This window comes from Pan paniscus, chromosome 1 (genome assembly GCF_029289425.2).
Source record: "Pan paniscus chromosome 1, NHGRI_mPanPan1-v2.0_pri, whole genome shotgun sequence".
In the NCBI taxonomy this organism is placed as follows: Eukaryota; Metazoa; Chordata; class Mammalia; order Primates; family Hominidae; genus Pan; species Pan paniscus.
In genome coordinates, this window is record NC_073249.2 from 217,878,604 (window position 1) to 217,893,610 (window position 15,007).

The 15,007-nt window shown below is 42.1% G+C and overlaps 1 protein-coding gene across 17 annotated transcripts in view; it reads right to left on the minus strand.

Moving 5' to 3' along the window:
* Positions 1–15,007, minus strand: part of KIF1B (kinesin family member 1B) — a 211,485-nt gene that overhangs the window by 71,940 nt on the left and 124,538 nt on the right. For all 17 annotated transcript variants that reach the window (XM_063594801.1, XM_063594790.1, XM_063594798.1 and 14 more), the window contains 10 exons: positions 14,495–14,613; positions 12,387–12,472; positions 11,926–12,055; positions 11,596–11,758; positions 9,270–9,360; positions 6,966–7,084; positions 5,847–5,902; positions 3,188–3,296; positions 1,312–1,378; positions 405–489 (listed from right to left, as the gene is read on the minus strand). In XM_063594801.1, coding sequence (XP_063450871.1) covers positions 405–489; positions 1,312–1,378; positions 3,188–3,296; positions 5,847–5,902; positions 6,966–7,084; positions 9,270–9,360; positions 11,596–11,758; positions 11,926–12,055; positions 12,387–12,472; positions 14,495–14,613 — 1,025 coding nt within the window. The remainder of the gene's footprint in view (positions 1–404; positions 490–1,311; positions 1,379–3,187; positions 3,297–5,846; positions 5,903–6,965; positions 7,085–9,269; positions 9,361–11,595; positions 11,759–11,925; positions 12,056–12,386; positions 12,473–14,494; positions 14,614–15,007) is intronic.

A 15,007-nucleotide genomic window follows, 5' to 3' on the forward strand; every position in this document is an offset into this window, starting at 1 on the left:
CTCACAGACTCTACCACAGAACCATTCCCTGGTAACTGAGTTAGTTAGTTGGATAACATATCACTAATGACAGAGCGAAGAAACAGGAATACAGAGTTTCAAACTCAAGGCCTCTGCATCTCCATAGTCTGTGTTTCCGAATATGGTCTTCCACACATTCCATGTACCTACCGCAAACAGGGAAGAATAACATCTCTAACAGGGCACAGTGCCTCACACTTGTGGTCCCAGCTACTCGGGAACCTGAGGCAGGAGGATTGCTTGAGCCCAGGAGTTTGAGGCTACAGGGAGCTATGGTCTCATCACTGTACTCCAGCCTGGGTGACAGAGCAAGACCCTATCTCAAAAAAAACAAAAATCTCTGTAAGTCCTGGTTCTATCCTTGGCTGATGAAACGTACTCACCTACCACCAGTTCACGAACATCTTTCCAATGGAGCTCGCTCCCCTTCTCATGGATAATGGTCACTGTGATCCTTCGCTGGATGCCCTAGGTAATGAAGCAGGGTTGCAATTTAGCTGAAGCAATCTATTATCTCCTCTCGTCTACTGTTTTCTGGCCTGTATGGCATGGCATGGGGGATGAGCAGGAAGGAAAGGTGTGGAAAGACGGAAAATGCTATCCACATTGTTATTCAAAACAAAGGGAGATGTGTCAGGGACTAAGGAACAGTCAGGTTCTGATATGGTTATCTTTTCTTTTTTAAAAAATTCTTTTTCTCTATGGTTTTAAGAATAACCATAATCTGTCACAGGAGATTATGTGGCTGCATCCCAGCCCCTTGTATAATAAGTATTCAACCATGCCCTGATTATATGTCCCAAGTGTATGGTATCCCTAGCCCCTATGCCCACTTGGGTCTTAAGTACTTTTGAACACTGACTGAACCTACTTTTGATTTACCAAAAGCGGACCTATGTTTCATAACCAGATTTTTAGTCCATTGAAACCTTCATCCTCTATTCCTATTAAGAACTTCTGGTGTGAAAGCACAGAGCTTCCAAACATCACGAAATGAAAAGTATTAAAAGTGACACAGGAGCTACACAAATTAGAGTAATTGAATGAAACAAAATATTTTTCAAAATAGCTATTCTAAATACATATAAAAGCAAGGATAAATATAAGCCAAGGTCTGAGGAAGAAATATCTACAGACAGACACAGAAAAAAAAAAAAAATGACAACAGGACAATGCCCCGCCCACCCTCTGAAATAGAGATGAAAACAGAGAAAAAGAAAGAGTTCCGTTTCTTATTCTAAATTCTTTTCAGTGTTCCCTCCGATGCCTGTTTTGGTCCCTCATTAGTACCTGATGAAGCAAAAATGTCCCCTGGCAAGGCAAGCCTGCTGTATGGTCAACCACAGCTGGGATATACCTAAAAAATAGAAACGCAAAAGAAAAAACTAAGTGCTACTTCATCTGCAAGGCTTAGCCCCTGGTGGTCTTTGTTTTGATAAATTCTGATCCCATGTCTTTCTCACCCATGCTGGCATTTAATCATACAGTCATTTGCATTTACTCATCCTTTCCACACATCTGTGTCTCAATCCTCTCTAGACTTGAGTAGTCAAAGGACAGTAACATCTTTTGGTTGCATCCAGCTCCTTGATATTAAGTATTCAATAAATAATGTAGAAGTGCAATGGCAATTGACAGGAGATAAGAAACACAGATAATTTCAGACTATAGTATTTTTTAAGATTCAGAAAGCAATTAATTCAGTAGAAACAATTACTGTAACTACCTCTCCCTCATAATGCAACTTGTAATAACATCATAAGTCTGTCTATGAAAAGTCAAATTCCTCAAAGCACTGTCACTACTGACAACTACATACCACACTTAACACAGTATCCTACACATAGTAGGAACTTAATAAGTGTTTCCCAATGATGACCATGATGGTGGTTCTCAGAATTACATATAGGAGAACATTAGGATAATATTTACTCCTACCCTTTATATTAACTGATACAGCCCCTTGCCTCTGTCCTAAGAGTAAGATCTCTTTCATTTGTGTTTTTCCAAAAGCATTTTAGAGATGATTATATACAACAATTACATTAATCACTTACTCTAACTCAGCTCATCGAGACAGAGTAAGCTGATGGTATCACTTTGATCTAGGACAGTGGTTCTCAACTGAGGATGCCCTCCCTGGGGGATATTTGGCAATGTCTGAAGACATTTTTGGTTGTCACAAATAGAGTGGAGCTGCTACTGGCATATTGTGGGTAGGGGCCAAGGATGCTGCAAAATATTCTAAATGCACAGGACAGCCCCTCACAACAGAGAATTATCCAGCCCCAAATAGTGCTGAGGTTGAGAAACCCTGGTCTAGGAAAATATTCTGCCCTTCTATGTCCTCCTTGACATCAGTAATGTAAGTCTTTACCATATTCTATGCAATATGCTCCTTTTGCTTTACTACTAATAAAACCCATTATGATAAAACCCTTACAACACGGTGCTGCTGGGCACAGTGGCTCACGCCTATAATCCCAGCACTTTGGGAGGCTGAGGCGGGTGGATCACCTGAGGTCGAGAGTTCGAGACCAGCCTGGCCAACATGGTGAAACCCTGCCTCTACTAAAAATACAAAAATTAGCCTGGCGTGGTGGCACGCACCTGTAATCCCAGCTACACAGGAGGCTGAGGCAGGAGAATCGCTTGAACCTGGGAGGCAGAGGTTGCAGTGAGCTGAGATCGCGCCATTGCACTCCAGCCTGGGTAACAGAGCAAGCCTCCATCTCAAAAAAAAAAAAAAAAACAAAAAAAACCCCAAAAAACAACAAGATGCCTGTCTCCATGATTTTGCTGTTGCTAACAAGGAGGCAAATTATTATGCTCAACAGTCAGTTCTCTGATAAACATCTGATTCAAATACCAAGACCACCAAAAATCAATTCAAAACTGGAATTCGGCCAGGTGTGGTGGCTCATGCCTGTAATCTCAGCACTTTGGGAGGTCGAAGCAGGAGGACTGCTTGAGGCCAGGAGGGGTCAAGACCAATCTGGTCAACATAACAAGACTGCATCTCTATTAAAACAAAAACAAAAACAAAACCATCCCTGGAATTTGACAGTGACAATGATTCATGAACCCAAATACAAGAAGATTCAAAATTGCATTTCCTAATTTGAAACATTTTGCCTTATTTAAAAATTTATTAAGTTGGACTTACTCTCCTGTAGGCTCCAGTTCACTGATCTCAAACCAAACCAGGAGGTCATACTTGCTCATGCTCTGGCCAAGGGTGGTTTTGCTCATCGTGTTTAACTTGGTGGCTGGAACTTTTAAAAGTTTTTAGAGTATGTCAAAATCTGGTCCAAGACTACTCAGCAAAAATACAAGCTTCTCTAATGTCAGTCTTTACAGACATACTTGGGAAAGGCAGCAAGAGTCAGAGGAAAGATTTCAATGCAAAAGACCCAGAGAAACACCAATATAAACTTTGTAAGTTATTAGTTATCTCTACATTCAGAGAACAAGGAAAATAAAGAAATCAGTATCTTTTTTCTCAACAAACTGTCTCTAATGATGAGAAAACAGCTTTTGTGTAGAATAAATGTGCTCATGAAACCTTCCAATTCCAGAATCTCAGATTGTGTGACATGTAAAGCATGGGACTAACGTGGGAGAGACAATGCTTGGAAAGCCTCACGTCACAGGGGCTCAATCAAAGCTGATGTCCTGAAGAAAAGACCCATCCTCCACCCCAGTGGTTCCCAAACCTCCCTGCACATAGGAGCACCTGGGGACCTTAAAGTCCAGGACACATCCCAGATCAATTAAATCACAATCTCTAAGGGAAAGACAAAGTTCTTCCTCCATGAGGGGTAAAGTTTCCCAGGTGATACCAATGTGAGGACAAAGTTGGAAACCACCTACTGGTATCATTTATAAATACAGGATTCTGTAAATGATCTTATGTCACACATTTTCTGCAGATTTAAATTCCATATGCTTTTTTTTCTTTTTTATGGCATGATCTTGGCTCACTGCAACCTCTGCCCTCTGGGCTCAAACCATCCTCCCACCTCAGCTTCCTGAGTAGCTGAGACCAAAGGCGTGCACCACCGCGCCTGGCTAATTTTTGCATTTTTTTGTAGAGACAGGGTTTCGCCATGTTGCCCAGGCTGGTCTCTAACTCCTGAGCTCAAGCAATCTGTCCGACTCAGCCTCCCAAATGCTGGGATTACAGGTGCGAGCCACCATACCCGGCCAGATTTAAACTCCATATTCTTAACTGTACTGATGCTATGTGACTTTAGTTAAGCTGCTTAACCTCTGGGAGTCTGTCTCCTCATTTATAAACTGTAGACCCTAATATTTAGCCTACTATCTTGAAAAGCGATCACGAAGATCCACTAACATAATGTACATAAAGGAGCTTTATGAATCATTTAGCACTATTCACATGTGTACCCTATCAGCAGTATTCAGCCCAGCTGAGTTTCACATGAGTTGGTGATGCTAGTCAGAAAGAAAATAGGGTAAGTGATCCTGGCAGTCATCTAAGGGTCAGAAAGCAAAACCAGAAGTATTCTAACAAACCAACTACTAGTAAAATCTTCAAAATTAAAAATACTATTGCAAAGAATCCATAAAAACAAATGCAAAGGCCTCCCCCACTGCGATGGTGATGTGAAAGAGGCACATGTAGAGAAGCTGCTTCCCAAATCTCTAGGAAGAAAATGTGATACAACCTTGAAAATGTGCTGAGCTCTACATTCAGCTCAAGTTGCAAAGGGAAATGTCAGTGTTTCATATGCAGAGAGCCAGGCTTCAGGACAAGCACCTGAGGATCGTTCTACATCTAAGGTGGAGCTAATTCAGCTACTAACCATCTCGTTTGGGTACCCTCTCGCTCTGGCAGCTGGGAACTGGCAGAAAGAGAAAAGGCGGCAATGGGTCAGCCTCATCCTGGAAGGTGGCAATAGCGGAGGATGCAAGCACACTGGCGTGCTCAGAAAATGTGTCCAACATATGCACATTCACATAGCCAGACACGAGAAACCGAATCAGCTCAATCTTTCTCTCATGGTCTGAAGGCAGATGAAGATGGGGAATACAGAGGGTGGAGAGTGAGCACAGGGTGGGGTGGGAATTTGGCGAATAGGCAATGAGGAAAAAGGACAGAAATAAGGAAAAATCAAAACAAGATCACTGAACATGCAGAATAAATTTACTATGCAAAGAAATGCCTAGTCCCCTGACAGTTATGGGAAGTTACATGCAAAGCAGAAAGATTTAGGAACAGAGTGATTATCAAAATCTGCAAATAGAAGACCAGAGAGTTTGTAGATAAGGCCCCCTATTGTTTCTTACTTCTTGTCTTATTTTATTATTTTATTTTATTTTATATTGTTCTGAGACGGAGTTTCGCTCTTGTTGCCCAGGCTGGAGTGCAAAGGTGCAATCTCAGCTCACTGCAACCTCCACCTCCCCGGTTCAAGCGATTCTCCTACCTCAGCCTCCCAAGTAGCTGGGATTACAGGCGTGTGCCACCACGCCCGGCTAATTTTCTATTTTTAGTAGAGACGAGGGTTTCACCATGTTGGTCAGGCTGTTTTTGAACTCCTGACCTCAGGTGATCCACCTGCCTCAGCCTCCCAAAGTGCTGGGATTACAGGCATGAGCCACCGCGCCCAGCCTTTACTTCTTATTTTAAATCAGGAACTAGGAATTCTAGTTCCTACTAGATATATACAAGAGGAGCAGGAATACATGTGGATATATAGAAGAATAGGAATTCAAACGACTTCTATTTGAAAAGTCATTCAGAATAAGACATGTATTCACAAAGAGATCATCATGCAAAAAGCGGAGCGAGTGCTCACCTGGCTTGGACAGTGGCATGGGTGGAGGGAAGAATCGGCGGCACGGCTGAGGCGGACTGCAAAGAAAGGAAGACAAAGATCAAGACTATAAAGAGTTATTTATTTTAGAAATTCTCCCCTTTGTGCTGGACTGCAAATTGAATTTCCTTCTCTTTAGGTGTTTCACAACTAGGAGTGAGAATGTATGTAAAAGTTCTGTGACAGTACAGAAGGCAACAACATTTTATGTATAGCTTCTGAAAGCAGGGAAAAAGAGAGAAACTGTTTGACTTCCACGTGCCTATCTCAAGACATTCTATATGCAGATTTGAAGTTCTGTATTCCAAGTTGGAGTTTTCCAACATTAACGTAAACAGAACTGGCACACAGACATTAAGATGAACGTAATTATTATTCCTCTTGCTGGTCATTACCATCGCTTTCTAATTCTCTTTGTGTGAATTTATTTAAAAGAAAAAAAACTTTTTGTAATGACTATTTGCAGTGTAGAAATCAATAAACCCCGTTTTTTCAAGAGAAAGAAAGAGACTACCAAGAGTTGGATGTTGGTATCAATAGCACGGTTTAATTCCCTTTAAGGAAGCAGACTTTTCCATTTTCAACTCTGGCATAATACCAGATAATAGAGATAATCCTAGATAGTGAAACAGGCTAAATCTCATTTAAAAAATGTCTCCCTCTAAGTCTTAGCTAATAAATAAAAAAATTCTTCTGCCAACACCAACACTCTGCCATCATCAGAAAGGCCCACTGTTGCTTTCCTCAGCAGTTGTGATGACTGTACTTAGAGCTTCTGTTTCATAAAGCTGTGGGCATTAGGAACAATTTTTAACAATTTTCATGTTATATTCCTATTACCTCAAATTTCTACCATATTCAAAGTCTCTTCCTACAAAAAGATGGTATTTGAGGTCACCTGGTCAAAATTTAATTTGCTCTATCTAAAATCAGTGATTAGGTGGCTATAAGATGATAGTGAAGTTTCTAAAGAGGAAACAGGGTAATATAGAATACTTATTTAGTTATCTTAATCCCTCAAAAGATTTCTTCCTTTCCAGCAATTGAGAAACTAAAAATCAAAACAATACCATCAAAAATGTTTGCTTATCTGGTCCAAACCTGTTAAGCTCCTGTCCTTGCAGATGAAGTGGGTGCTGCTGATAATGCCCAAAGACTTCAAATACAATAGGCTTGGTTTTGATGTAATCCACAAATGATTCAGTGATCTCCACTGCAATCTAAAGCCAAGCAAGATTAGGAAAAGATTACAAGAAAATACACATTTTTGCTTCAATCAGAACTTTAGTACTGTATTTTGGGGTGTTTTTTTTTTGAGGCAAGGTCTTGCTCTGTAGCACGCAAACAAGGCTCATGCGGCCTCACCCTCCCGGGCTCAAGCAATCCCCCTGCCTCAGCCTCCGGAGTAGCTAGGACTACAGACATGCACCACCATGCCTGGCTAATTTAAAACAATTTTTTGTAGAGACAGTATCTCACTATGTTTCCCAGACTGGTCTTGAACTCATGTGCTGAACTGATCCTTCTGCCTCAGCTCCCAAAGTGCTGGATTACAGGCATGAGCCACTATGCCTGGCCCAATTTTACTGCTGCTGAGTGTCCAGTATCTGCTGGGTATTTTACTATGCAGGCCTCTTGCAACAAAAAACAGGGGATCCCCTATGTTGTTTTTAATTCTAAAGTAACTTTTCCCAGCTTCAGGTATTCAAGATCTTCCATACTTTGCCTCAACTGATCTTGGCCCCTGTTGTCCTTCCCACACTTACTATTCTGGCTCACTCACTCACCTGCTGCTCCTTTCACCTGCTCTCTCCTCAGCTGTGCCGAGGACTGGCCCAGGCTGCAACCCTGCCTGGAAGGCCCTTCCAGCACATCCATGCATGTACTGACTATGGCCTATGTGCCAGGCACAATGCCAAGTTTGACACACCTTTTCTTGCTTATACTACATCCTTCAGGGAGCTTCCTATTCCCTTTCTCCACCCAACTATCCTCCCCAACAAGAAGTCATTTAAAATAGCTTTCCATTAATAGAAATAACTTTCCCTTTCTCCACTCCCACTGCATTTAGTGAATATTTTCTCATGTTCATCTCTGCATGACTGGTGTTTATGTATGCATTTTATTTCCCCTATCGTAATTCGAAGCTCACTGGGAGCATCTGAGATTCATCTGCATTCCCCAGTTGTCAGGCACAATCCTTGTGCACAGCAGCTGATCAAAGTTTATCAGATACATGCTTGCTTATATTTATACCAACATGAAAAAGAAGATGGCATATTTTGTGTTTGCTTGTTCCATCTTTGAAGTTCTCCTTTCCTCTCTTACTTTAGATAGCAGACATGGTTAGCAAGAGAATGAGAGACAGTTTCATGTAGTAGTGAATATCCTGAATACCAGAGCTACATTTCTCTGAGCTTAAGTCCTATCTCTGCCTCTTGTAACACTGATGAGTAACTTTATTTTTATTATTACTTTTTTATTTTTTTTGAGATGAGAGTCTCGCTTTCTTGCCCAGGCTGGAGTGCAGTGGCACAATCTCAACTCACTGCAACCCCCCCATCCTGGGTTCAAGCAATTCTCGTGTCTCAGATGGGATTTCACCATGTTGGCCAGGCTGGTCACAAACTCCTGACCTCAAGTGATCCACCTGCCTCGGCCTCCCAGAGTGCCGGGACAGGTGTGAGCCACTGCGCCCAGCCTGATGAGTGACTTTAATTGCTCTATGCTTCAGTCATCTCAGCTAACACAGGGATTATCTTAATCGATGGTATAAAGGTAAAGATTAAATTACACAAAAACTCTCAGAACAGTGACTAACACAAAATAAACTCTCAGTGAATATTAGCTATTGTGATGAGGATAATGACTTTGGAATAGAGTTTGAATGAAATTTCACATAAGAGAGGGAAGGGTCTGTTTTCTTACTCCACGTTGGAATACAGTTGTAAAGGGCATTAATGTGTTAATTATACTATCAGTTGCAAGGAAAACAGATCTAAATCTTAATTTAGCTACAGAAGGTATTTGATATTTTTTGTTATTTGCAATCGAGCAACATAAGTATCTTAGGGTTTAAAGGACAATGCATTCACTTTAATAAAACTCTTATTAAGCATGCTTATTTTTCTAGGACAGAAACACTAAAACAACTCATTGCATTCAAACTGATGGAAGATTTTATTGGCAGACGAACCCACATTCACTAGGCCCATTGTAATACAGACAAGAAGGCTTGCTGCTCAGGCCACTGTGGATGACCTCACCACTCTAGCCACGCCCTCTATTGTCTACTCTCCCCCTGCACAGCCAGTGACTTGTACCTCTTCTTATCACCCTTCCTGGGCTGAGAAAGCCAAGGTACCAGAAAAACATATGTTTGGCAAAAAGGTCCATGTCACTTACATTCTGCACATGATAAAAGGCCAGGGGACTTCCTCTGCCATTGTTTTTGAGGGGCTCCGTGGAGAATGCTTCATCATGGCGATGCAAAAAGCTTCATAAAAAAAATAAAAAGACTCGTGAACAATGCATTAAACGGTTTTATCAGAATCTGTTTCAAGAGCCCAATGTGGATCCTATAGAAAGAAGCATTCCACTTAAGCAGATTCTTTAAGTTATTTACATTCCTTGTCAAGAACCTTTTCCATATTGCACAGAGGGCATTTTAGATTTTATTTCAAAAATGACTGAAAAATTAACTGACCCTGATCACTTAGCTATATGGAGGTATATGCAAGAATGCTTTAGAGAGAGTGAAGAAGTACATTTAATTAACTCCTCTTCCTTTGTAAAAGCTTTTTACTAAAAATAAAAACAATGTCATTTTGTACAGACAAAATTTAGCAGACTCAAGCTTCCACAGTTAGTGCGAGAGCCTGTGGATGGCATAGTTACCTAAGAGTCTGTTGTGGATTCAAATGTCACCTCTTCCAGGCAGCCTTTCCTGACTTACCCTGACAGTTTTGTGTTCCCACATTACTAGTAATGTTTTTTCCTTAATAGCAATGATTTCACTGTAATAATGTATTTATATGCCTCTCTCCCCCAGACAGCAAGCGTTTTCCCACAGGTCTCGACACACGGAAGATACTCTGGAAAGATTTGTTAAAACAATGGGCTATATTTAGTTATTTTCACAGATAGTGAGATGTTATCGTTTTCTCTCTCTCTCTCCCTATTATTAGTCTGAAATAAAAAGAACTGCACAGTTAAAGAGGACCCAACACAAAGATTTACTGCCAGATAGAAAAATCCATCAGAAGGACACCCCTTCCATCAAGAAAAAATGGAGAAAAAGAAACTATTTTCAATTGGGGGGACAGACAGACTGGTAGTATGAACTTGTTGTCTTCCAAATTAGTTCACCCGTCTGAGAACACTAGCATGCTTTTGCCAAGTGCTCCAAATCCCTGATTCCTGTATTGCTGGCACTGCAGCACTCTTGGGGTTCCCTGACGACAGGTGAACTCATTCACAGTGCTCTGCAGCCATACCTTCCCGGCACAGGCCAGAGGAGCGACTATAAAAACACAGGACGCCTTTGAGGCTGCTTTCAACAGAAGCAACATGCCCTTTTCCCCAGAGCTAACACCAGGTAGAGATGCTGCTCTTTTTAGGAGATTGTAGGACAAAGGTCAACTCACTATTATTTGTCACTTCAGACATCAGTTAACCAAATAGATGTTTTCCATAAAACGTATCAGTTGCCTGATTAGAATAATAGCAACAGTTCCAAAAAACAGATTCATCTGGTGAACACTATCCTGCCCTAAGTTTGAGGGTATGAGTGAAAACACATTAAATAGGTGAAATCAATGCTCAATGGGTAATATTCCAACAACTATGACTTGTAGCAAATGATATTAGTGGGTTACTATATAGTGATCACATTTAATTTAAATCACATTTGACTCAATTTTCTGTGATAAAACCTATACAAAAGCTTTATAAACTGCACTAGGACCCATGGGACGGCCAAGGCACATTCTGAGGGGAGAGGGATGGCAGAACCCAAAGCAGCCTCTTGGTGGCACCAGTGGCAAACTGAGGGCGGTAGGTATGAAGGGGTCAGACTTCAGTCTCTTGTACTGTGGCCCTTTCCAAGTACTGAAAAGACAAATTGAAGTTTGGAGGTATTAAAACTGAAGATTCACAAAAAAATGTTTTCCTGGGGCAGTCTTGAGAAGAAAGCATCCAGAGCACAGGGTTTGAGAGGGCCGCGGGAAAGAGCAAGTCCTATGTAGATGAGAAATGAGAGGTATCACATCTTCCCTACATACTAGCTTTTTTCAGTTGATGTAGAATTTATCCTTCTTTACATTGTTTAAATTTTCCTTTTCCCGAGTATTAAATAGGCGTAATTGCTAGCTAGATAAGTCATTGCTTTCAGGCTTATTAATAAGACATTTCAACATGAAGAGGACTAGAAAGACTCATCAACAGGCTTATGTGATCAGACCCTACATTCCTGGTAAAGGGGGACCGCTCACAGCAGAGCCCTGCAGCAGGATGCGCAGCATGCTCCTCCTGCCAGGGAACCCTGTTGCATTCCAGGACAGGTTTCTGGTTCTCACTCCCATAGGAGTGATGAAAGTATTTTCCTTCAGAGACTGGTCAGTCTTTGTCTCAAGAGTGTTAATCCCTCACACATGTAAAGCACTCTACAGTGCACAAGAGATGTCACCTTGGTTAGCAGCTAGCTGGGAGGCAGAGCAAAGGGGCAGCTTACTTGAACTGACAGAAGATATCTGCATACTCTGGGAGGATTCCACTGGCCTGCAACACTGTTACTCGGAAAGTGAAGGCACTGCCCAGTTTCAGGTGGTTGCCAATCTCTTCAGAAAACCCTTCCATTACCATCTTACCATCCAGCAAAGTGCTTGACTTCAAATCTAAAGAGGGTCAAATGAAGACACAGATGGTTCAAATAATGCAAAGAGGAGGGAGTTGGGCATGCTTTCCATTCCTAGTTGATGAAGGCCACTATGTCCCTTGATAATGGTCAATATTTTCCCTTTGTCGAAAATGTCCCCAAGCACAGTAAACTATGTCTACATACCCAAGTCATTAATTCGACTGATTTCTTCTGGAGGAGTGATGACCTCAGAACTCTGACCCTGTCCTTCCACAATCCTCAACTCCTCCAAGGACAGACCAGAACGAGTCATTGCAACAGACGAAAAGTCACTCTGAAAAAAAGGCAGGGGCAGATACATGGTAAAGTAGTATAAAAACGTATTTTTCCCCAGTTGCCTTACTTCTGTTTATCTGCCCAACAAATAATAGTGACTGGAAAATTACATGGACTGAGGGCTGTCTGAGGAAAGGCAATGAATAAAATATGAATATTGAGTCTATACACCTTTACCTTCATAACTGTTAGACATGTCCCATATTCTATTGAACTACTCTGTGGCAACCAGCACCCTGTATTTTTCAGTTTTACAGGAGAACTGATCTCCAATGCTGAACATTCTTTCTCTTTCCACAGGGTTTTCCTTCTTCCTGACGGTTTCTCACCTGATTAAAGTATTCATTATCAAAAGATATTTTAGCTGTTCCTGACTGTCGAATTCCAGAGCCATAATCAGGAGCTTCTTCATCCGCTAAAGCAGAAAAAAAAATTAGCAAGAATTGAGTGAGACTACACAGGGGGAGGGAGGGAAAAGGCTCTTGCTGGATTATAAACTCAAGTCTTTGGCATGAGAGAATGATACCAAAGTAGTAACACGTCATGGGCTGCTTCGCACTCTGTTCATGTAGATTTATCAACTTCCTCAGCTCAAATGAGACTAGTCAATAAAGAATCGGTTTCAGGCCGGGTGCGGTGGCTCACGCCTGTCATCCCAGCACTTTGAGGGGCTGAGGTGGGCAGATCACGAGGTCAGGAGTTCGAGACCAGCCTGACCAACATGGTGAAACCCCGTCTCTATTAAAAATACAAAAATTAGCCGGGCGTGGTGGCGGGCACCTGTAATCCCAGCTACTGAGGAGGCTGAGGCAGGAGAATTGCTTGAACCCGGGAGGCGGAGGTTGCAGTGAGCCGAGATTGCACCACTGCACTCCAGCCTGGGCAACAGAGCGAGACTCCGTCTCAAAAAAAAAGAATCAGTTTTATTCTTGAGATTGTTCAAATGTCATACCTAGAAATCCTGACTGTCTCCATGCTGGCAAGATAATAGTCAATAATACCCAACAAGTATTTGAAAATAGTATATTGTACTTGTGGAGGAGACTTCCATATACTCAACACTGGTGATTGTGTCACAAGTTTCCATAGGGGAAAGGCTGAAAGGTCACTGGACACAGCCCAGCATTTGGGAATTAAGACAGAAAGATTACAGAAAATGACCACATTCTTTCCTCAGAACATAGGCTGGATCATGGAAAAATGGAAAATACCAAAATCTTTTTTTTTTTTCAATTGTTTTTTAAGAGATGGGGTCTCACTATGTTGCCCAGGTTGGCCTCAAACTCCTGGGCTCAAGCAATCCTGCCTCAGCCTCCCAAGTAGCTGGGACTACAGGCACGAGCCACCACAATCAGCTTATATCAGCTTGACCCGTGCATTACAAAACAACAGCCAAACAAATGTCTATTACAAGTACTCTGAGAAAAAACAAAACAAAACAAAAAAAAACAACTAAGCAAGACAAAGGCCTAACAATCCTTTGTTAATAATGAAGCAGTTAAGATACATTATTTAGGCCAGGCTGGGCGCAGTGGCTGACGCCTGTAATCCCAGCACTTTGGGAGGCCGAGGTGGGCAGATCATCTGAGGTCAGGAGTTTGAGACCAGCCTGGCCAAAATGGTGAAACTTCGTTTCTACTAAAAATATAAAAATTACCTGGGTGTGATGGTGGGCACCTGTAATCCCATTTACTAGGGAGGCTGAGGCATGAGAATCGCTTGAACCCAGGAAGCGGAGATTGCAGCGAGTTGAGATTGTGCCACTGCACTCCAGCCTGGGCAATAGAGCGACACTCCGTCTCAAAACAAAATAAAAGGCCAATGACTGGCCGGGTGCAATGGCCCACACCCGTAATCCTAACATTTTGGGAGGCCAGGGCAGGAAGATCGCTTGAACTCAGGAGTTCGATCGAGACTATGCTGGGCAGCATAATGAGACCCCAACTCTATAAAATTTATAAACTTAAAAATTAGCTGGGATGGTGGTGTGCATCTGTAGTTCCGGCTATTCAGGTGGCTGAGGTGGGAGGATGGCTGAGCCTGGAGGTGAAGGATGCAGTGAGATATGATTGCACCATTGCACTCCAGCCTGGACGGCAAAGTGAGACCCTGTCTCAAAAAAAAAACAACAAAAAATACACCAATGACTTTTATATAGTTAATGCAAGAGCTGTTCTTTAACATGTTTAAGGAAATCTCTTTACCCCATTATTGCAAAGTAGCAGTAGTCTGGACTAAGCAGGATCTATTTGTGATACTTGGGAACAATTGCTAGAAAGGAGCAATAAAGGCTTTCTCCAAAGTATGTGTCTGTGTATTACACATACAAACTCCCCACAGTTTGTATGTGTAATATAAGCGTGACCCACGCAGAATCAGCCTGCTTTGTCTCTAGACAAAGAACTCACAGCTCTCATTTCAGAAGAGGGTCACCTACCTGCGATGGCCTGTACAGCCACACGCAGAAATCCCCGCACTTCACCTTTCTCACTGACGATGGCCACCCTGTGGATCAGGGGCACGGGATACAGCAGATTGCTCAGGTAAACAAATGCCCTAAAGACAGAAACCAGGAGACAAATGTCAGAACATCCATGGAGAGATAAACTGGCTTTCAGATTCACTGAGACCATCTTCCTGCAACTGTGAGCTGACTTCTGGCCTTGTCTTAAGACCCCTTCTCAGTCCTAGCCTCTCAGATTTGCCTCCAGCTGCCTTTTCAGCACAGATAATGAACAAGCAAACGCTTGGCAGAACTGTTGACGAAGACCAACACACACCAAATCATGCTCTAAAACTTAACTACTGTAGGGAGAAGAGTCACACCTGGAAGCAGACTTTCAAGATACTGCTCTATGAATGCTGCTGCGGGCAGGTTGGAGGAGGAGCCCATTCAAGAGCTCGACCTTTTTTTTTTTTTTTTTTTTTTTTTGAGACAGAGTCTCGCTCT